Genomic DNA, 24,742 nt, shown 5'->3' on the forward strand with positions numbered 1-24,742 from the left:
GTTTGCAAAGCCAGCAGCACAGCACTTTCAAATCACTCTCTAACTTTCACCCCCCTGCCTCCCACTTTCCCTTGTAGGGACCTTGTGATTACATTAGGCCAGCCCACATAGCTCAGGGAAACTTGAACCTGAGATCTTTAACTTAATCATATCTACAAAGTCCTCTGTGCCATGTAAAATAACCTATTCACAAATTCCAGGGATTACAATGTAGACATCTTTGGGAAGGCATTATTCTGCCTACTATATAAAGAGTATTGTTTAAAAGTTTTTTTTTTTTTAACATATCTTAGATTTTCTAGGAACCTGACTATCATATAAAGGAAGATTTTATTTTGTTTTATTCATTACCAAAAATCAATCCCCATTTCAGAATCTCACATTACTGATAGCAGCATGGCTCACTGTATTTGAATTGTCAAAAAATAAAAAGAAAAAAATAAAAAGGAAAAAAAAAATAAAAAGAAACCCCACTGCTGCGTCTGCCTGCGTCTGCTTCTGTCACTTTCTCTTTATTCTAAATAAAGATGTAAGCCTAGCACAGTCACTCTCTATCTCATTTTTACATTGAAATATAGTATTTTATCATAAATTGCTTTTCTCTTATTTCTCTTTTATAATACAGTTAAGACATTGTATTGATTTTTTTTTACCTTGAAACTTGGTATATAAGTAGATTATATGTATGAATTTTATTTCATTATAGTAAAGAGGACATTATAAAATATCTTTTAACAAAAAGTAGGGCATGAATTCTGTTGATTTCTGCTGCCTCTCTCAACGCAAGAGTCTCTCTTCTCTAGGCTGACACTATTGTCCATGGATTGGCTTTTAGTCCCTGCAGTGTCCTTTAAAACTCCACTGAACCTGTCCTTGCTAAGGTCATCAGCAATTCCCTCATGATGTATTCTGTAGTTATGATATCACTTCTTTCCCTAAACCATGAATTTTCCCAGGAAGATCTCTGGAGGAGGCCTATAGACTTCTGAGGGCCTCTGTCTAGATTGTTCCACAGCAGGGCTTCAGGAATCCCCCTGAGACACCTGCACTCCTGCTAAGACCTCTACCCTGTCCTCATGGCACCACTGTTTTTACCACTACAGGAGGTCTCCGTGTCCAACATCGAGGAGGAAGCTCTAATTAGGAAGATTGTGGGTCTTCCTCTTAATGACCCCCAATAACCAATCCCATTGATCCTTACTTCTCCGACCAACACCAAAGGTCTGAGTGTCTCCAGTTAACCACTCCCCTGTTGGCTGCTATCTCCAATATGCCTCCAAACATCTTCCTAGCCCGATGTACCTTCCCACCCTTCCTGACCCCCAGGAGCACTCAGTGTGTCCTCAGCAAAATTCTTACCCTCTTTTTCAAAGTCTCCTTTCACCTTTTCACTACCTCAAACTTGGTTGTTTCAGGAAACCACTTCCAACACTGCAGTCATCTCAGGCGGTGGCTGTTCTTCCTCCACAGTCCACCAGAGATCCTGGGACAGGGGCCAGTGTACTCTCTGTTCCCCACTGCCACCTCCAGACCATTGCTCCTTCTTCCTTTTTCAAACTGCAGACCTCTAAAGCACGTGGCTCAGACTACACCACACCTGCTGCGTTGTGTGCAGCCACTCCCTGGCTCAGCTACTGCTCGTCCCTCTCATTGATGGGAGATTTTCACCCCTGGCTCCCTGTCTTCTCACCCACTGCTCATCCTGTCTTCGCCTTTGGTGACTATAACATCCACAGACACGATCAATCTGAATCCCTGACTGACTTCCTTGGCGTCCCTACTTCTAATGTATCTTCCTCCACTTGCCTCCAGCCTTCCACTCTCACGCTGAATCATTATCTGGACTTTGTCATGATCAGTAACTACAGCATTTGGAAAATTTCTATTCCAAGCTCCTCACTCTCTGACCATCAGCTCCTATCTTTTCCATTCATGCCCTTTTCAGTTCAGGTCCAACAATTCCTCATATGCATCAGGATCTCCGGCCCTTTTTATTCCACCACTTTTTATCACCCCTCACCCACTTGTGTCCTTGCTTCTCTATTTCCCAGCTCAGATCCAAGGTCCATCCCTATAATCACCCATATATCCTGGACTCCATGTAACCCCTCTGACAAAACCCCAGTGCTAATAATCCTCTGCCTACTCTAATGCTTACATTGTAGAAAAACACATTTTGTTGACTGATCTCTAAATTCTCTCATCAATTTATAAATCTCAAGTGGCCCTTCAACGTTGCTTGGCAATCCTAAATTATTTCTATAGTCACTTTACTCTCTAGCTCCACAACATGCCTATTTCACCTTTTGTCTCTTTTCAACCTCTAACACCTCTTCCTTCCTCACCTTCAGTGGATGACCTTGCTTTTTACCTCACTTGGTGAACAGAAGCAGTGACAATGGACTGCCATTTTATCCTCAGATCTTTCATCCTGTCTTCACCTCTACCTGTATGTCCACCTTCCCTCCCATTGCAGATCGTCCCTTTTCCTTCTGAAGGCCAACCCTGGACCCATGCCCGTTTGCTCATTCAAAAGCTTTGCTCCTACATTCATTCTTCCCTCACCACCATCATAAATTTCTCCCTCTCAATTTCACTATTCTTATTTCTACACAAATATGTTGTGATACCTTCTCCCTATTTTTTTTAAAACCCTCTCTTAATTTAATGACCCTTCTGACTACTGTATTTTTCCTTTTCCCATTTACAACTGCTCTTCCCCCTTACACTCTTCTACTAGCAAATCCCAATCACTCCCCACCATTTTATTGAAGCCATTTTTGAGTCAGTAATGATCTCATCTTGTCAAATTTAGTGGTCCAGTCTTGGTTGTCATCTTACCTAACTTCTCAGCAGTTTGTGACACAGTGGATACTTACTTCTTCCTGAAAGGCTTTCTTATTTAGCTTCTAGAGCACCTCACCTATTAGTTCTTTTAACTCACTGGCTGTTCTTTCTTGGTCATACATGCTACTTCCTTCTTATCGTCCTAATTTTCTAAATTCGGAGTTCCTCAGACTCAGGTAGGGTAACCTTCTCAATCTTACTCTCTGAGGTGATTGTACACAGTCCTGCGGCTTTAGTTCTGTGTTGACAACTCCCACATTTGTATCCCAGCCATTATTGCTCTCCTGAACTCCAGGTTTAAAAATCAACTGCTTGTTCACTCAATCTCTCCACTTATCTCTCTGCTACCTGCTTCACACTTTATGGGGCCAAAATCACTCCCGATTTCTGTTCTTGAACCTATTCCTTCTCCAGTCTTCCCCATCTCTGTAAATGGAATCTCCATTCTCCCAGTTGCTCAGCATCAAATCTAAGAGTCATTCTTTTTTTTTTTTTTTTTTGAAGGTTTTAAAAAGGGCTCGTTTAATTAATTAAATACAAGGATGAGGCCAGGCAGGGCGGGGGAGGGGCGCCACCCACATAAAGCACAAGTCCCACGGGGCCCTCCTCCCCTGTCCAAGGGCTGGAAGCAGGCCCCAGGCACCACCAGTTCCTGGGCAGAGGAGGGGGCGCAGGTCTCTTCAGGAGTTCTGGAGCCTGCAGCCCAACCTACCCCTAGGCAGGCACCTGCCAGGTCTGGGGCCAGAGACACATCCAGAGGAAGACCAAAGAAAACAGGGCCCCAGCCCCCCACCCACCCCTAGACTAAGGCATCTCACTAACCTTGCTGCCAGAGAGAGGAGTCCGAGGGCACAGGTGGTGTGGCCCTGCAGAACTCCCCAGGAGGCCGAAGGCCCAAGGCTGACCGGGGCAGACCCTCCGAGCCCAGCTCCAGAAGGGCCAGCCCTGCTTTCCTTCCCCAGGCCCTGGGGGATCCCCCACCCCTGGGTCCTGCCAGGCAGGGGCTGAGCCCAGGTGCCACCCATCCAATAGGGAGAGAGGAAGATTCTGGAACAAAGAGGGGGTGCCAGAAATCACCTGCAGCCAACAATTGGTGGATAGGTCCTTCCCAGGTCTTAGGCAAGGAGCCTGGGTCCCCCCTTCCCACTGGAGGGTGGGGTCCCGAGTACCCAGTCCAAAAGGAAATGCAACCCACGCCACAGCAGAAAGACACCTGGGAGAACAGGGCATGTCACCCTCAAGAGACAACTCCCCACCCTCCCCCACACTCACACCCCCTGAGGACGATGGCCCACCCACCAGGGCCCAGAAGAAAGGAATCCGTGCCTGAAAAAATATTCTACCCGGTCCAAAAAAACGAGCTCTGCCAAGAGGCTGGGTAACCAGGCCTCTGGCTTCCAGTCCATGAGGCAGGACCTCAACCCTGGTCCAGGGACCACCTCTTCCAGGCACCCAGGACAAGGAAGGGACTTGCAAGAAGGAAAGGCCCTAGGCCCCAGGGAGCACAATCCCCCAGCCACCTCTCTTGGCCCTGATAAGAGTCATTCTTGACTGAGCTTTTTTTTCTCTTCTATCCCACATCTATTCCATCAGCAAATCCTTTGGCTTAACATTTAAAACATCTCTCAAATCTGATCACTTCTCACTATCTCTACCATTACACCTGGTTTTAGCCCCCACAGTCTCTTCCCTGGGGTCACCAGAGGAGAGCTCCTGACCAGTCTCTCTGCTTCCACTCTTGCCCCCACTGTCTATTTGCCACACAAACACCCGATGATCTTTTAAAAGAGTAGATATGATCATGTCTCTTCCCAGCTTATAATCCTCCAATTGCTTCTTATCACACATAGAATGACATCCAAACTTATTCTGCTGTGGCAGAGACTTTTAATGCTCCCTGAATATTCACATGCTCTCCCTTTGGGGTTGGGCCAGGCCATGTGACTAGTTCTTGTTAATGGACTGTGAGGAGAAGTGATGTGTATCACCTCTGGATTGGGATAAGGCAGAACTTCTGTACAGTTCTCAGTTCTTTCTTCCTCTAAGGTAGCAACGAAGGAGCTCAGGTTGAGAAGACTGAGTTGCAAGATGCAAACAGCCTGCAACCAAGTAATGTTTTCAGGGAGTGGCCTAGGAGAGAAATTGGACCTACAGTAGACTGAGGCCTCTTGCCTGTGTTTCAGAGAGAAAGAAGAGGGAAAGCAAAGAGTAAAAGAGCATTTCTCCTTGTAGCTGTTGCCTTTTTACTCAGGAAAAGAAGCTCAACCTACAGACTTCTTCCTGTACCCCACTGCCCAAAACTTGGTCACGTGGCCTGTGCTGTCTGCAAGGAAGGCTGGGACAGTGACAGCATCACCAGTAGGGAACAGTAAAAGGGAAGCGGACTGTAAGTGGCGTTTGTGTGGCCAGTCTACAGAGTCTGCCACAATGCCTATCCCTTACACTCCCACCCTGAATTCCTACTCAACTTTTAGACCTTAGCCCCAAATCTTCAGACAAAGTGAATTTTCATATACAGTCATGTGTTACATAATGACGTTTTAGTGAACAACAGACTGAATATACAATGGTGGTCCCGTGAGATTCAAATAGGATTTCTATGCCTAGTGACGTCATAGACATTGTAAGGTTGTAGTACAATGCATTACCTTTTCTATGTTTAGATGTGTTTAGGTGCACAAAAACTTACCATTTTGTTCCATTTGCCTGAAGTATTCAGTACAGTAACATGCTGTGCAGGTTTATAGCCTAGGAGCAATGGGCTCATATAATCTAGGTATGTAGTAGGCTGTACCACCTAGACTTGTGTAAGTATACTCCACGATGTAAACACAATGACAAAATTGCCTAATGATGCATTTCTCAAAAGGTATCCCTGTTGTTAAGTGATACATGACTTCACTCTCATAGCATTAATATTCTTTGCTAGCTCTTAAGACGGTTTGTAATTATACATTGATTTGAATAATCATTGGATTAATGTCTTATTAATACTTGCTTCTCCTACTTGACTGTAAGCTCCTTGAGGGCAGAAAGCATATTTGATTCCTGCTGATTATTGTATCCCTGGGCTAGGGTATGTATGATGTATGTCTCTATATAAATATTTAGATCTACATTTTCACAGCATGAGGGTGTTCAGTGATAGTAGAACATAAAAATTACCACTTCAAAAGCAAAGTGATGATGAAAATAAAACATTCCAAACTTGAGTTGTATTAAAAAAATAACACATCAGAAACCAATAACCTGTATGTACTCCTGATTTTTTTTAAACCACAAAGTAAGATTTATTTATATTTCTTCTTTAATAGTATCTACTCACTTGCCTTATTTATATTACTTATGGGAAGGGATAGTTTGGAAAAAATAAAATGCAGTGTTTTAAAAGTAAAGTTTAGTTTTTAAAAATTGCAATGTTTATCTATTTTCCCATAAAAATGTTAATTATTGAGATTCTCAAAAAAGGAGTTATATTAGCCACAGGTTTTGTTAAAGGTTGTGCAAAATACACACCCAAGCTGAAGAAGTCTGTATTGTTGTACTTCGCTTACCTGTTACACTTCTCTGGGTTTTGTCAAAATCTGCTTCTGCCCTTAAGGATCTGTATCTCCTGGGACACTGTATTTTAGCAGAGAAAAGATGGAGCTTTGAGGTTTGGCCTCTGCCTCTGAGGAGCTTCAGTTCATTGCGAATCGCTGCTGGACTCCCTCCCTGCTCTGCCCAGGGCTGGCTTTTGCATTGATCATCCTAGACAATGAATGTGTGGCTGGGGTTCTTTCCCTGCATTTATGTCATTGTCTGTTGAGGCTCCTAACTAAGCTGAGAAAATAAAATCTTCAAACTACTGTGCAGACCCCATTCCCATTAGTTTTCTGAATCAATAACCTATTGTGTTATTTCTTTTATTCCTTTGCTTCACCTGAAGGCCCAGGAGAAGCCTTGTGCTTCCGTGTGATGAGTAAACAGAGAAAAATGGGGAAGCAATATTATGCAGGAAATTGAAAGAAAAGCTTCTCACCAAAGTTCACTTATTTCAGCAAACAGAATAAATTTTGGAAAAATCTTTATTTTACTTATTTATAGCCCTGAAACCTAAACTTGAAAAGATAGAATTCAAAAAAAAATTAAAGCGTATACTAGTTATACTTTATAGCAAAGATGCAAAAATGTAAACAGAGTATTAATAGCAAGCAAATCTAGCAGTACTCTAAAAGAACAAAGATCAAGTGGTGTTTATTCTAGGAGTTCTAGAATGGTTGAAAACTAGAAAACTAGGCAATAGAAAAAACATACTGATAGATGCCAAAAGGATAATGAGTAAATTAAATATCTAGATCTACTTAAATCTTTTATTAAACTAGGAATTGGATGATATAATTTTAAAACGTCTATCTTAAATAAACAGACAACATATTTAACAGTGATTTTAAGAGAAACATTGCAATCAAGGATAAGAAAAAGATGTTTACTATCATCAGTTTTAATGAAAATTGTTCTAAAAGATTTAGTAAAGAAGTAAAGGACACAGGCACTAGATATAAGCTACAAGAAAGACAATGATTTATAGACTATATGATTATCTCAAGAGAATCTAAGAAGAATACCAGGAAAATCATTAGAACTTCAACTGAATTACAGTCTCATTAAGATAGCTGAAATAACAATAAAAATTTTTTAAATAACTATTAAAAAAATTAATAACTCCTAACACACCAATAATAATCCATTAGAAAAAACTATGGGGAAATGATTACATTTTCATTACCAAATTAAAATGTTAAATATATATATATATAACATGTATAATAATATACACAAGCTTATATATATTATGTAATATATAACAACTTTTTAAGGAAGTATGCAGGCCCTATATGAAGAAAAATATTTAAAAAAATCATATAAGAAAATATATTAAAAACTTGACTACATAGAAAATGTACCATATTCATACAGTTAAAAAAAACTTGATATGTCAACAATTCTCTCCAAATTTCTGAATTTAATGCATCTAATGCATTTCTAATAAAAATTTCAATAAGACCTTTCAACCAACATATTTTAAATAATGAATCCAGTGTTATCAGGAAGAATAAATACATATTGGTGCTATTAAAGAAATAGTCACCAAAATAGATCTCACGCAGCCTAAGTACAAATAAAATTCAATGTAGGACAAAGGTAATATCTCAAATCAATAGGAAAACAATCATTCAATAAGTGGTATTTGGACAACAGGATAAACATACCTTGCATTTAAAAAAGATGTATTCTAAGTTAAATTATTGATAGATTAAAAATTTATGAAAACTTCAAAATCATAAAAGTACAGTAAATAAAATTATTTTTGCACATTTATTTACTTTTGGGTTAAGGAACATCTTTCTAAACATAATACCAAAGAGAGAAACCATAAAACTAAAGATACTTGGACATAACCACATAAAATAATTTAAGGGACTTTTGGGTCCAAAATGGCACCATGGAAGCAAGCTGGCTTTACTCTCCATCCCTCCCCCACAAAAAAAAAACAAACAAATATATAGCACTGGGATTATCATCAGCAATATCTCAGAACTCAAACATAAGGTTGAGATAGTTTGGGGACCACAGAAAAGTGAAAAAACTTCAAGCAGATGGTAATAGAATCAGAACACCATATTCTTGATGCCTCTCCCCCAATCTGCCCAGCATTAAGAGTTTGGAAAATTTTATAGTGTCTACACTGGACAAAGTGAAATTGAAGTGGACAACCAGCTTCCCCATCATTTTGGGTTCCCTGGCAGGAAACCTGTCTCTGCCTCAATTCACTGGAAGCAGTAGGGGTGCAGGAAAGGAGGAAGTCTCTGAGGACAGCCAGAGACAAAGGAGGAGGTAAGACTACACTCTCCAGCCCTAGAAACTCTGCTGCTCTGTAATGTGGTCAAAGGAGATGCCATCAGAGTGGCTGTTTGGCAGCATCACACTGTAGGAGGTTTGCACTACAGGTCCCCTAGGCACAAACCTCTGGCCTGCCTTCCCACACTACCAAGACATCTCCTTTGGACCTCCCTCGTTCTGGATGGGCAGCACTCTGATTGTTTACTAGAGCTGAAGCATATCTGGCCTTAAGGTGCCATCTAGTGCCAAAAAGGGGCAAAAACCTATTGGAGGGGAAAAAGAAAGATAATCAACAGGTAAATTACCAAAAAAAATCTGTAAGCAAATATATTCAATAAAAACCAAAACAAGCCAGACAGCGAAGACTGTAATAAAAAAATAATCCTTCAATGCAAAGACAGAGACATACATGCACAAGAAACAATAACAAGTGGGAAAACATGACCTTCCCAAACGGACAATGCAAGAGACCACTGATTGACCCTATTGAGACAGCAATATGTGGACTCTCTAATCAAGAATTCAAAATAGCAGTTTTAAGGAAACTCAGTGATCTCCAAGGTAACAGAGAAAAACAATTCAGAAGTTTATCAGAGAAATTTAACAAAGAGATTAAAATAATTTTGGAAAATCAAACAAATTTTGGAACTGAGAGATACATTTGCTGAACTGAGAACTTTATTAAAGGCTCTCAACAGCAGAATGGATCAAGCAGAGGAAAGAATCAGTGAGCTTAAAAATACGCTATCTGAAAAAACATAGATGAGAAAAAAAGAATAAAAAGGAAAAAAAGATCATCTATAAGATATAGAAAATCACTTCAAAAGGCCATATCTAAGAATTATTGGTGTTCAAAAATACTTTAAGATAATCACTGAAAAAGAATTAAAATTTTAACCTGAAACAGAAATAAAATTTGCATAATATGACAGTCAAAAGGTTATATCCTTAATATAGAGCTTCAGCAATTCAATATGTACTTTTAAAATTAAGGTTTAAATTTTAAAAATACATTAATTCATAAATATAAAATATAAAGGAATAAAAAATATACAAAAATGTACTCATTAGTAATACATGCAAACCTAAGTAATAATTTTATTTGTTTAAATTGGAAATTATAATTCTGAAATAGGAGTAAGGGTAAAGGAACATTTCAATATGTTAGTTCTATAAATTCTGATTCATGGTGCTAAATTGCTAAGGTGTTTCTGAAGACCAATTTAGCAGAATGAAGCAAAAACCTTAAAAATGTCTAACACTCTGAACAGACAACTTTTCTTCTAAGAATTTATCCTGATAATTATGCCTGTGTTCTAGGTTAGCTAAAACATACTGATCACAAATTATATACTGTGGCAACACGTAGAATCACCTACAAGATCTATAGATGAAGAATTATTTACTTTATACTTTATCACCATTTGGCATGATCTTTTAAAAAAATTTATTACATAAAACATTTCTCACTTTACCATGTTAAATAAAAACAAAATTGCATATGCTGTAGAACTATAATGATAGTAAAGATCATATACATAGAGCAAAAAGTCCTGGCATAAAATCATTGACAATAGTGAATTGAAAATAGTGTTGTTTGGGCAGTGAGATGATAGTTGATTGTGCTTTTATTTTTCTTCATACTATTTTTATAAGTTGCTAATTCTCTTTAATAGTTATATAATATTTTATAGAAAAGTAGAATATTTTCTAAACTATAAACTTAAATGTGTTCAGAAGGGAATTTGGACTTGGACAGATAATATTCAATATAAGTCACTTTTCTTAAAAAGGTAGCTTAGGTCCATACCTAAACAAATAGCCTCAAGGAGTCTTTTCAGAATCCTTCGGGCCTCATCTGCTTAATCAGAACATAGTAGTTTGCACTTTTTATATTGCTGTACTTGTCAACTGTTCTATACACAATGGCTTTTGTTGGTTTGCTCTATCTCCATTTTTCAGTCATTGACGTTTCTCGGAGCTCTGCTGTTTTCAAAATGCTGAGGAGGGGTTGGCAGGAAGTGGAGCATGAAATTTTTATCCAGGTATATACAGAAAGGGAGAAAGGAAAGATATAGACAAAGAAAAAAGGATGAAAGCTTTTAGATGAAGTGTGGGGCCAGACAAATCCTGGCAGAAAGCCCAGCTCTTGGAAACTGACCCTCACCTCAGGATTTGTAAACAGCACAAATCCATTGATGAAGATGCAAGGGAGGTAAAGGATCAATTTGGCCATCTCAACAGGACTGCACAGCTGCCCTTGACTTCTACTAAACTGGCTGGGTCCATGATCCAAAAAGTCCCTTCTTCTTCTTTTTAAAAAATTTTTAGAGATAAAGTCTCACTCTGTGCAGCCTCAAACTCCTGGGCTCAAGTGATCCTCCTGCCTCAGCCTCCCAAGTAGCTGGGGCTATAGGTGTGCCTGGACCCTTCTTGATAAGAAGATCCTTCCAAGTTATAAAAATATTACATATTTATCAAGACAATTAGTGACTTACAAAGAAGTATGAAGAACAGAAGCGAATGCAACCTTATTTCTCCATACAAATGCAAATGCAAAGTTCACTGGCCCCTCAGGGCTGAGACAATACTGGCAGTTACAGGAGGTCTTCCAACAGCAATCCAGGCTCATGGTGACAGGGTCACCCCCACCCCCACAGTATTCTCCAGCAGACTCCTTGGTAGATATGTGGGACTGTTTTGTGAAAGCCGAACTCTGGACACTTCTGTATTACCTAAATTCCAGCACCTCTTGCATCCCATATTGCACAGCTTCTAGAACCTAAGTTTGTCTTGATTCTCCACAGTCTTTCCTGTTCAAGGAGTAATTTATATAATTAACACATTCCCATTGTAAAATACAAATAGGACGTGGGAGGTAGAAAAAATCCATATCATTCCTACCATAGTGTGATTTTAATCAGCTACTCTTCTCTTGGTTCAACTCAATTTACTAAATTGGATTGGGCTATGAAGAGCACGGAGCAGTAATTTGGGATCGTGCCTTTGTGAGGCAGCATCGGGGAGTGCCTCGGTGCAGGCTTGAGCATTATTGGAGGGAAACCACCAGAAAGGAAGAGGGTAGTATCTGTGCCTTCCTTGCATTCTGTCTAAAGTTTTAGAATGACAGTGCTTTAGTGGGGCCACTGAAGGCCTACAGTGGACCTAATTTGGCAGATGTTCTAGCTGAGTCTTTGACTCATTAACTCCTACAAACCTCATCATTTCCATCTGGGAAGAGAAAGGAACTTCAGGAACAAATTTAAACGATGCCTCCAGTGAGGTTTTCTGTTTTAATCTTTTAGCCCTTCTTTGAAGGGCCCTGTTACGTTTTTGAGCTAACTAGTTGTATTTCACAGTTCAGGGCTGCTTCCATTGTAGTTTCCATTGGGAATTCTACGGCATTTTTAAGCCCTCTCTGGCTCCCTGGGACTATTTAGGAGAATATCTCAGCAATTTGTGGGCTTGTCTTTTGTTTAAACATTTTTGGAGTCAGACAAATCCTCTTATGAAAGCACATTAATTATTCAAGAGGATGTTTCTTCACCGTAAAATAAAAACAATAAATCATACAAGGTGGATGTTTAAGCTTATGCTCCTAATCTCCTCATGTTCCACTTAGTGTGCACACAAAGCTTTTAAAAATTAGTGTCTCAATTATATTCTATGATAGAGGGAACAGAGGGGTGGCCAGCAGGACTATTCAGCACCCTCCCTGTGTGAGCTCAGGCAGCTGTGTGATTTGTGAAGGTAGCTGCTCACCAGGGCACTGGGCTGAGCTGTAAGAACAGAACATTATTTTAGATTATTTTTTATTACCTGAAATCAATGGCACTGAGGAGAAATGGAAGGTTAAGAAACCCAGCATTCCTACAACTATGAAAAAGCCATGAGATTCTGGCTTATAGGGGAAACCCAGTTGATTTGAAGAATGAAACTCTAATGAGGTAATCGGGGGTCTAGCGTGCTAGGAGGTCTCCAGGTTCCAGGAGGAAGGCTCCTGACACTGAATAGGACATGCCAAGAGGAAAGAAAGCTGCTGTGTGGACCTTCTATATAACAGGCACACAATGTCTCTGGAGCACAGGTCTGAAATATGCTTGAGAGTCTGGATTTGTCAAAACCAACACACACTACCCCATTTTTGATGATTCATGTGAGGAAACAGGATACACCCAAAACAATTCTGGCACATATTTTCCATGAACTCAAAGCTTCAAAAAAGAAAACAAAGGATCCAGGACTGATGGTGATTTTTTATTTTTACAGGGGCATCACTTTTTCTGTGTCAATGCACAATTTTGAAATGGAGATCAATAAAAAGGCAAAATATAAGAAGGTACAGAATGCAGTTAACTTGAATCAGGCAGAAAGAGGATGCAAATTAGGGGTGGGGTGAGACCCTACATGATTTTACCTATGTGAATCAGATGATAAGATGTGAAGATAAAAATTGGGAAAGGGTAAAATAAAACTTGAATCATGCTAAGGAAATACAAGGCACACTGGGATTACAAAACTCAACCCCAGGGGAAAAGTGTGGGTAGACCCTGAGGGCCCTGGGCAGGCAGAGCTCCGCTGTGAGAAGGGGCTCAGGCCTTGGGCTGCAGCTCTGGGTGAGACACCGGACTTGGGTCTGATTCACTCTTGATTCCAGAACTTCAACTGCCCCTATAGACAAGACGATTCTTCCACTTCTGATGTATCATTTTGTAACGCTGGGAAGGCATTTTAAAAAAGTAAGTAGACATGATGATATGGTACTTCTTTGTAAATAATTCTTGTGTAATAGTGAGTTTTGTGATTGGTATATGTTGCGTTGTGTGTGATTTGCTTTTAAGATGTTAGAAATGAGAATCTGATATATTAGAGAATTTGACTTTCCGGCTTTCTAGATTTGTAATTTTAACACATTGCCTGCCACTTAGGAAAAAAAGAATTCCCTGGGGCCACAGTGTTTTATTAAAACAAAACGATCCTTTCTAATCTGTTATTTTTTTATTTTCTGTGCCTAAGTTATATGCAATGCAATCAATGCTTTTAGAATTAAATTTTCAATATTACAACAATAATAACATCAACAAGTAAGATTATCACCAGCCAACTGCAGGGTTTTGCTTCACACAGCCCTGGGCTCAAAACCAGTCGGAGTTAAATACAACTCACATGGCAGTGAATGTGTTAATTGCAGTACTTAGAGGATTTAACAAATTAATTTTGTAGTCAATGTTTGGATGTGAAGGAGAACTTCATTTACTGAATTTGTAAGTTTACTTCTCAGGAGGTTGAAATGCTTTAAGAGAATTTGATATGCTAAATTTAGAAGTTTTGATTTATTAGATTTACAAGAGCTAAGTAAATCCTGAGAAAGATTTTGTTTCTCCCAATTGTAAGTCATCCTGTTAGGGATTTAAAATTTTTAAGAAAACCAGATGCATTAAATTTGTGATTATAGTTTGAAATACTTAGAGGAATTTAATTAATCAAGTTTGTAAATGCTGTTTACACGTTTAAGATTATTTGATTTGTCAAGTTTATAAAAACTTGTGACTAATTGAAAATATGTAAGATATTTAATTAAGTTCGAAAATGGTGTTCCAATATTTAGTGAGAAGGACTTCATCTCATGTTCAAGAATTAATTGAGCTTTAGTCAATGGGCAAAGGAAGGTGAATGTTTAACACTTTAATACAAACTAGATTTATAAGAAAACTTCCATGATTTATAAGATATGTTCAAAGGCCCAGAAATACTACAACTTAAATAAATTGACTATCAATTAAAACATACAGCTATAAGTTGTGTGAGTCTTAATATCCCTCAGATATTAAACATGCAAACGATGCTCTTCATGTGAGGGTGGAGACTGTGGGACATAAAGCACTGAGAAGTGAATGTGTGGTTTGGGGGATGGTATAAAAGAAAACATCTGGTTTTTCTGAACCATGATATACAATATCCAAATGGTGGACTTCTAGTAGAGTGTGTGTATGTCTCCATAGATGGGAAGGATGCTAAAAAGCAATTAGAAAGAGATTTGCTGACCTGATCAGGAGGATTTTAAACTACAGTTTTACAGGGGAAGGATATAAATGTTTCACCCTGTTGCAATAGGGAAGTCCCTTATACAGAAGGAATCGAGGAGGAGGCTGAGACAAGAATGGACATGTATAATGGATACATTGGTGTGACAGGGTTTATTAGAGATCATGATGTTAATTACTATTAACTGAGCTCTTACCGGGTATCGCCAATGAATTGGAGGCTTTCCACACCTTTCCTTCTCTCCTTGCAACAATATTCTATAGGGTGAGGTTTTTTTTTTTTTTTTTGCATGAAATATCTTTTTTTTTTTTATATCGGCATATTATGGGGGTACAGATTTTAAGGTTTCAATAAATGCCCATTTCCCCCCCTCCCTATAAGGTGAGTTTCATTATATCCACTTTATCAGATGAGGAAGCTGAGGCCCAGAAAGGTTAAGTATCTTGCCTATATTTCTACAGCTAGTAGGTGGTAGAACTAGTACTGGGACCCACCACCTGGCCCCTTTCCTGTATTCCATACTACTGCCAAGGGCTGGAAGTAAGGTCATTAAAGGGTAAGGGTACTCTCCCACAAAAGACACGATGCCACAGAGAGTCCCATATTACACCTGGTGGTAAAGCTGAATCAGAAAGCAGATTAAGTAAGGAATCATTAAAAAAAAAAAAAAAAAAAAAAAAAGGAGGGCAAGGGATCAGGCTCAGGGCTGCTAGACAAATTTCCTGGAAGAGTTCATATGCTGCATGAAAGCTCATGCTGAGTTTATGTCTCAAGGACATCATTAAAGCACCTTTTCATCCCTGGGGTTTCTTATCCATATAGCCTTGTATTTTCCTTTCCACTGAGATGGAATTTCAGCCTCTCAAGAAGGCAAGAGGGGAGTTTCGGGCGATGCAAACCAATCCCCTTGTCTGTCCTCCAGTCTGTGATTTCCTCAGACCACTGGATGCTGGAATTTTCCTGTGTCTGTGGCATTTTAATATAATATGGACTAGGCATTTAGACAACTGTTGCTACAGCACTTGGAGGTCTGAGTGGACTGTAGTTTACTGCCGATCTCACCTTAAGGGGGACAAGTAAAGTGGAGAGTGTCCTTATTGGAGAAAAAGGCAGGAGGTTGATAAGAGTTGGGCCACAGAAGGGTCCATAAAGAGTCTGCGAGTTTCTTGTATGCCTGGATGACAAGAGGTATGATGGAAATAATAAGCACCTCCTCCAGTGCCTTATCCTGAGCACAGTATCTGTTGGGAGCAGCAGGACGATATGGAGCAAGAACCCTGTGGGGCTCAGTCACCGGGAGTGCGGAAGAGGAAAGTATGAATTAGAAGCCATAGTTATTCTAGAACAGGGGTTTCTGAATCATAACTGTTCTAAATTGTAGCAAAACTCCATGGTAGGCAGAAGTTTGGCCCAGTTTTTCTTTTGCTTCAAGGGATAACATCATAGGTGTGCTTTAGGTGTGCCTGATGCATTGGGTCTGATTTTCAGACTTTGATTGATGTGAGCAGGAGAGAAGCATAGTCAGTTTGCTCATGACACACATGTGTCACTTGGATAGGTGCTGGGAACAGGAAACCAGAATAAGGCATTCCTGTTTTCATGGAGCTTGCAGTCTAGGGGGCAGGGGAATGTGGGAGAGACAGACAAGGTATAGACAGGTACAACACCATCGGGCAAATGCTATGGGAATAGGTAAGAAGGACACCTCATCTAGACTTGCAGGTCAAGGTCAGCTTCTTAGTGGAGGTGACTCCTGAACTAAATCTAAGAGGACAACATGGTCACCAGGTAGGATGCCAGTCCTACAGCAGGTGGTGCTGGACAGGGTAATTAGTGGTAATCAGGTTATGCTCAGTTCTGGTTGCCCTCTTTTAAGAGGACCATTAACAAATAGAAATGACCAATAGAGGCAAATGAGGATGCAAAGATCAAGGAAACAGACAGTTAATCAGAATGGGAAAGCTTCAGGAGGGATGTTGGAAAGGCTGCATAATGGAAGAGGCATGAGACTATTAGGAACAATCCAAAACCAGCGAGGTGGATTTTAGTTCAACAAAAGGCAGAATTTTCTAATAATTTGACAATTGATTGAATTTAACAGATGAGATATTTAAGCACAGTTTGGTACTCTTACAATGGTCCTGTCTGCAAGGCTGTGGGCTTGAAGTTTAATTTCGGTGGAAAATTGTCAAAATGGTCTCTAACATCTTCTCTGGAACAATAGGACCCTTACATTGCTTTTCTGCCTTCAGTGACAGCTTTCCTTAGATGAGATATCATCCCAAAGCCACCTAGAGCAGGAGTACGTAGGCAGATGTGTAAGGCACATAAGAGTAAATTGCTTGGGTCTCCAAGCTGGGTGGGTGGAGAGTGGGAGGACAGTGCTGAAAGAAATTGCTCCTAATAGCCTTTCCAAGGTAGAAACAGAGTTCCTATCAGCATCATCAGGGTTAAATGAGGCAATGGATTGGCGAGTACACAAAAGGTATCATTATCAACTTAATTGACATAAGATATCCTTTATCCTTTCTAGTTTCCAGGTGACAAAAGTTAATAAATCTTTATGAGTATTCCCAATCCAGTGTTCTTGAATTAAAAAACAAAACTCCACATTCTTTTCTCTGTACCTTGCTGCTGCTGCTCCTCCTCCTCTTCTTTTCTGTTTTCTCCTTCCCTTTCCTCTCCTGTTTCCTCCTGACTCCCCTAACCCACTCCCCATCCTTCTCCTTCTCCTTTTACCAGTGAGTCTTTCTTGCATTTCCAAGGGTAGTTCTTTGCTCTGTCTCCAAGCTCCCTCAGAGTGACATCAATTGCATTGGGTAATGTGGTATTCCGTATTTGTGACTTAGTCAATCCTCAAGACTAAGAGCACAGGGGCAAAGACAGTGTCTTATGTCTCAGAATCTGGCACATAGGAGGTGCTCAGTAATGGTTTGATGATTGGATGAATGAGGAAAAAGGCCGTTGCCCTCATTGTCATCTAATTTTATTCCGCCTTACCATACTCTGCGGACACTGTCTCTTACAGGTCATCAATGTTCTCTAATTGCCAAATCCAATGTTTTCATCATCCTTGGATTTTAATGACACTAACTAACACAACAATTAATATGATCAACCACAAGTTGCGGCTCCTAACCATTGTCACTCCACATTTCCTGATTTCTCTACTAACACTCTGTTTCTTCTTTTCTCCCTCCTAGTGCCTGGTGGGTCATTCCTGTGCCTCTGGGGCCTCTTCTCCGGAAACACAGGCAGAAGAGATGTTCTCTATGTTTCCAATTCCAATACCTGTTTGGAAAACTCCTAAATCTACCTTTGGATCTCTGGCTTCTTATTCTTTACCCCACCTCTCAAGTTGCTTTGTGGGCATTTCCAACTACTCATTATAGTCTCCCATCAAATCCAACACAAACCGTACTCATCTTCCTACCAACTCCTCCATTCATTTGTGAATTCACTTCTGTTGAATTAACCTGTCATTCCCTCAAATACTTTGCAACTTTTGACCTCTGTGTTCTTCTCATACAGTTTCTTCTACCTGGAATGCCACCATTTTTTTTATCATCCTCTTTAAAAATCTTACTTAAACTTTAGGGCCCAACTCCATTTCCACCTTTTGAGGTCTTCCTCAATCATTCACCACCACTGGGCATGATCTCCTCCTCTTCTGTCCTATAGAAGGTGTCCATACAATCCCTATGAAACATATCACTCAATACCTTAAATTGCAATCACCTCTAAATCAGTCTGCTTTGCCCAAATACACAGCATAAGCCCTTTGAAATTTTGAGTTAGGAAATACCACTTTACCTTGGTGGCATCAGCACTTGATGGATTGAATACTTTGTCTAAGTTTAACAGTGAATGTTTTTCCCTATGATCCTTGTTCTACTATTTCCTAATTCAACAACAATAATAGTAACAAAGACTTGTGATTGTATTATGTACTTTTATTTTGAGAATTACTCTTTATTTTCCCCCAATTAACCTATGTTTCTGCCAGTTAAAAACAAAAACAAAAACATCAGCCTTGACCATTCAGGACACTGCAGACTCCCAGGAGTAGGGGGAGAGTGTGGCGAGTGTGGTAGGGCAACTCCAGAGAGGAGGTGGATGTTGATCCTCTCTAGGAAAGGTCCTGACACCTAAATGACCCATGCAAGATGCAAAATGCTCAATACCTAATGGGTAAAATGTACACTATCTGGGTGATGGGCACACTTACAACTTTGATTAAAGCAGTACAAAAGCAATCTGTGTAACCAAAACATTTGTACCCCCATAATATTCTGAAATAAAAAAAGAAAATAAAAATATAAATACAAATAAATACAGTTTTAAAAACCCTCCATTGTGATCCACATCAACATTGACATTTGAAGTTTTTATATGGTAAAGACAGTTCTCAACTTCACAGGGGTGCTTAGTAATAGGTTTCTAGATCCAACTAAATTAGTGCAAAGGATCCTGGAATCCAAGCCCTGCCTCTGGGTGGGGTGAGGAAGGTCTATTCTGAGATAGACAATAGGATGGGTATCCAGCCAACAAGGTAAGGTTCAAGGACAGATGGCAGGTCTAGTAGAGACCTGGGAAGCAGGCTACTGACATTGGTAGCTAGGTACGGCTGGGACAGAGTGGAATGGATACCAGGGGTCAGTGGGCAACATTTTGTTATTTATGCATGTCTTTATTTCAGGTTCCTCTTTTACTCTCTCAGCTCATTTCCTCTTTTGCCTTCAAGTGCTACTCCCATCTGGGCAACTATATTGGATCCTGACCATATCTCAAATTTTCGGGAGACCATCCCTACTTGGATGTTTCCTTTCATTCAAACATGATGTATCCAGAACTAGTCTGAGTAGTGAGTAGCCTTTACCTTTTGTCTCACTGAAATTAAGCCTGTCCCTACCAGGCAGAGAAGCAATGACACCAGGCCAGTGCTTTCTGAGCCTCCTGTTGCTAAGCGCATGGCTCCAAGTCATATTACCTGTTGCCCCTTCACCCTTCCTGTGGGGCTTCTTGCTCCTTCCTTCTCAGTTTCTGCTCCACCATGCGGGGCCTCAGCACCACAACAGAACCAGTCATTGCCACTGACCCCTGAAAACTGGGTGTGTCGCCTCTCAGTGTTCCTCGTCTTCAAATTTCATGAAACGCCATACATACCTTTTGGTTTTTACAGTAGGAAAGAATTTTAAAATCTTAGATGGGAGAAAGTACAGAGTTTCAATAGGTAAAATCCCTGGTGTTTGTTGGAATTTAAATAGAGGTAGATGTGATCTTACTGAGCTATATTTGTCTTTGAAACTTTCTTTATTCCAGATAATCACTGCCTTTAACATATAAATATTTTTTTGAAGGGGTATCTTTTCCTTTTCCTTCCTCTCTTTCTCTCACTTTAAACCCCTGGCCCTCTATTTATGACAAGCTACAGAAAACATTTCAATTTGTACTGCAAAGTGCAGCTAAAATTTCTTTCTCTATGTACATTTTAGTTCTAGAAGGAAATTAGACAAAGCTTACTGAGATAATTCCACCCAACAACTCCTTTAAAAATCCTTTAAAATTAGAAGATAGAGTTTTTGTTTTTTTTTTTAAATTCATCTCATTTGATCCAAGAATTCCACTTCTTGGAATCTATCCCAAGAAAAAAAATTGAGAAGGCAAAACAAGATTATCATATATAAATGTTCATTATAGCATTAATCATAACAGCAAAAAATCTAGGAATTGCCTAAATACCCAAAAATAGGGAAATGGCTAAGTAAATAATAGCATATTCACATCCTGGAATAATTGAAGCCATTAAATTATGCTTATGAAGTCTTTTTAATAAATGGGAAAATATTAATATTTTCCATTAACATCAATGAGAAAAAGTAAGCTACAAAATCATAGAGAATTTGACCTCCATTATGTAGTGTAATATTCATAAAACAGAAATACAAATGTTAACAGGTGTTATTTTGGGATGGTGAGTCAATGGTGATTTGTATTTTTGTGTCTACACTCTTTATATTTCCCAAGTCTTCTGCAATGAACAAGGTTTAATTTTACAATCAGGAAAACCACAATGCTGTTATTTTTTAAGACTTGATTCAAAGGTTGTCCATTAAAAATTCAAGGAACATACACAAAGCTAATTTAGCAATTCCTCTAAGTGTGCATTTCCATGTAGACTTACATGGAGAAAAGGAGAGAAAATTCATATGGAGAGAACTTAAGGCCCCCTTTCTTTCTAAACTATTCTTGGGAGAGAATGGATGACCACCCATGTGGTGGATACAGTCGGTAGAGGGGATGAATTCATGGTGTGTTCACCAGGCTGAGCAAGGAAAAAGGGAGCACTTGGAGGACGTGAAGATAGAGACCTGAAGCCTCAGCCCCAACTCTACCCATTGATAACTTCCCTGGGCTGTATCTGTATATTAGAAACTCAGGGACATTTCTCACTGCTGTCAGTTCCCGAAGCTCTGGCATCTGAGACCTTCTGATTTCACTGAGCAGGTGTCATGGAGGATCAGGGTCCTGCCATGATTTACCTAGTGAAAAACAACAGTGGAGCTGAAATCTGGCTTCCTGTCCAATCCACTGTGAAGACTCTGACCTGAATCCCTTCCCCAGCCCTTCTAAGTTCCAGGGGAAGGAGCAGGGCTGTGGAACATGTTTCTGTATAAGCCAAGGGACAGAGCTATCTGCTGATGCTCCACCAGCTGTGGAATGCTTCAGCTCACACTGAACGACAGGTATTCCCAGAGCTGTGCAAGGCCCCAATGCAGCAAAAAAGCAAGACAAAAAACAGAAACAAAACAAAACAAAACAAAAAAACCTTTTCTCTCTAATTTAGGGATCAACAAGAAAACATGTATAAGGATGAATGGCATCAGGTTTCACTGCCTGGATATTCAGTTATATGCTATGCCATAGATTTTTTTTTTTAAGTTTAAGGAAGCTGCTGTAAGATTAAAGTAGCAAGTCAATGCAGAAAGATTTACAGGTATACCTCACTTTCAGCAAACTGAGTATCTAAAAACCAGAGTAGCATAAAGATACATTTACAAAATACTTTATTTCACGACTACTTTGAGTAGTGAGTTTACTTTCTACATGTAAAAGATAAATTGATTCAGCACAACTGTTTTACATATGACATATCAAGCATATTAGGATCGGATAAAGGGAGATGTGCATGGAACTAACAAATCAGCATTTGGACACCACTGCAAAGGATGGAAGTATAGATTTCCCTGATTTTTAGTGTTCATTGAATGCAGAAGCTGAAAAAGCTCAAATCAATTATTGCAAGTCACAAATAATCTTTATGCAAAAGGGGTTAGTAGTTGGGGAATTTATTTGCTGAAGTTTTCTCCTTGCTTCTTCTTCGGGTTTCTCACATTCATTTATCTCAGCAAGGACATCAACTGAATCCACAATGGCAGGTGTTTAAAACATACCTCCACATTCCAGGTAGACATTTAACACCTGTGCACACACAGAGACATACACACTAAAGACCTAGAACACCTACGCGAGAGTCAATACCAATAGTCAATTTTCCATCATGATAACTGAAGAGCCCCGGTATTTGAAAATGTCAAACTTATCACTTTCAATCAGCTTCTGAAACCCCTGTTGGTTGCAGGAAAGGAAGTCTTGTCAATTGCCTTTGCCAAGCACGTTTCTCTGTGGATACAGACAGGCTAAAAACACTGACCTTACATTGCAAGAGAAATTCAGGAAACCTCTCAGGTAAGCTCCCTGGATCTGGATCTGTGGAGTTCCCTAAGCACATTGTAGCTGCCTCTCATTCCTGAATGAGAACTCCTAGCAGCATAGAGGGAGCTGAATTAGAATCCTAAGTATTTTATGATTCTGATGAAATGCTCTTTATATCTAAACAATATTGGAGAGTTGAAGTGGGACCAGAAAGTCCCAGAATCTTCAGGAAAAAGTGAAAAATGAGGTATTTTGCCCAGGCATAATTAAAACACGAAGGCAACAAGAGGCTGCCCAACAGAAGAGCAGGCCTGGAGGAATTGACAAAGCCTGAACCAGGAGCCCTGAATATCACTTTCGGGCTTTAAGAGTAAAGGGGAGAAGGAATACATGGGAGGGAGAAAAGCAGGAGTTGAAAAGAAAGAGTCAGGAAGATGTGGATAAAGGATGAAGAAAGGGGAGATAAATGAAGAAGAGTATGTGTAGAGAGGAAAGGAGATTGGCAATGGGTGAAAAAGAGTAAGAAAAAAGCTAAGTAAAATAAATTTCCCCATCAACAACTGACTCATTTATTTCACTACTACTTAGACTGTCAGTAAAAACCCCAGGGCATGAGTGAGCCCATTTTCCCTTTGGACCATATAATGATCTAGCCCCAAAACTTCACAGCTATGCCATGGTTGTCTATGAACTTTCTTCCTTTTGCACAAAAGGCAAGCTCACCTATCGAAGGCCACAGCCGTCATGGAGTAGATACTGGCGAAGACAGCAGCAATGGGGAAGAAGTTGTGGAACTTGCAGTAGAACAGGCCGTAGTACCACTCGTTGTGGACAGCGTAGGTGAAGTTCACCACTGTATTGAATGCAGCCATGGAGGCCTCTGCGAAGGCCAGGTTCACCAGGAAATAGTTGGTCACTGTCCTCATTCTCTTGTGGGCCAAGATGATCCACATCACCACTACGTTGCCCACCACGGAGGTCACCACGATGACCGTGTAGGCAGTCGCCCAAAGGACAATTTGCCAGGCTGGTTGCACGAACTGGTTGGGCTCTGAGGTGTTAGTGGAGATGTTTGGGAAGAGGTCTGCGTCCATCGGAAGGACGTTGTCCATTTTGCAGGTAGGCGGTAAAGTCCTCCTCTTTGTACACACACCCCCTTTGCAGGAGAGTCTTGAGGCAGGCCCTTGAGGCTCAGGGTCCAGCTTAAGTCAGACAAGAGGGCAGAAGGCTCTTTCTTGGCAGAACTCTTTTTGGAAGCAGGGCTTGCTGCTCAGAAGATAAACACTTCAAGATGTGCTGCTGTCTGCCCCTGAATTCCTCCACTTTCAAGCTTCAGGAAGCGTCTGAGTTCAGAAATCTGGAGACAGCGTCTCTCCTGCGTTAAATTGGAAGAGGAAAAGAATTGCACCAGTCACGATTCTAGGAAGCAAGAGACCCCCGTCTTTCTGCACCTGCTGCTGCTTGCAACTCCCCTATTTTCCCTTCCTGCGGCGGGAAAGGCAAAGCCCTGTTCTGCGTGAGGACTTGGGAGCAAAGGGGGCGGAGCGGAGCCCTCACGGCGCGACCTGTAAAAGTTCTAAGTGGATGGCCAGGATTCTGGGGCCCCGGCTCCAGCTTGAGATTTTTCCTTCGCTTTCGCTGTCGCCGCCGCCGCCGCCGCCTGCAGTTTCGCAAGCACCTCTCAGCTCGGGAGTTAGCAGAACCTCAGCAGGCTGCGCACCAGGCTTTTATAACTCGCTGCAGAGACGTCACCGCGAAGGGGCAGTACCTGAGTTGCGTACTCGCCAGTCCCCGTGCGCAGCGCGGCAGCTGCGCCAGCTGTTGGCAACTGTCTCACTCCACCGCCGCAGCCACCACGCCTTTTGCTGTTTGCTACCTGCTGTGGGCGTCTGCAAGCCGGGAGTCCCACGCATTCCGCGAGGGGGCAGTAGGTGCCCTGGGAGTAACTGAGCAGCTGGGGTCTGCAACTGGAACTTCAGTTGCACCAGCAGTGCTGGGGTGAGGAAAGCGTTTGGGAAACAGCTGGAGTGAAGGACACTCAACTTCCAGGGAGGGTAGCCCAGAGCCCTGCGACAGTTCTGCAGAGGCGCCTGCCTGTGGCAATGGGAGACTGGCAAACGTGGGGGCGACGTGCCAGCGCTGCGCTCCCGGCTGCGCTCCAGCCGGAGCGCACCGCAGGCTAGCTCTAGCTGCTACCGAGTAGCAAGAGGAGGCAACTCCAGGTTCCAGGTGTTCGGGAAACAACTTTACT

The 24,742-nt window shown here is 40.8% G+C and overlaps 1 protein-coding gene across 1 annotated transcript in view; it reads right to left on the reverse strand.

Annotated features, from left to right (window-relative positions):
- Window positions 1-24,140, reverse strand: part of TACR1 (tachykinin receptor 1) — a 145,514-nt gene extending 121,374 nt beyond the window's left edge. The window contains exon 1 of the mRNA XM_012757345.2: window positions 23,215-24,140. Coding sequence (XP_012612799.2) covers window positions 23,215-23,603 — 389 coding nt within the window. The 5' untranslated portion in view covers window positions 23,604-24,140. The remainder of the gene's footprint in view (window positions 1-23,214) is intronic.
- Between the last annotated feature and the right edge of the window lie 602 nt (window positions 24,141-24,742).

Source organism: Microcebus murinus, chromosome 3, assembly GCF_040939455.1.
Source record: "Microcebus murinus isolate Inina chromosome 3, M.murinus_Inina_mat1.0, whole genome shotgun sequence".
Classification (NCBI taxonomy): domain Eukaryota; kingdom Metazoa; phylum Chordata; class Mammalia; order Primates; family Cheirogaleidae; genus Microcebus; species Microcebus murinus.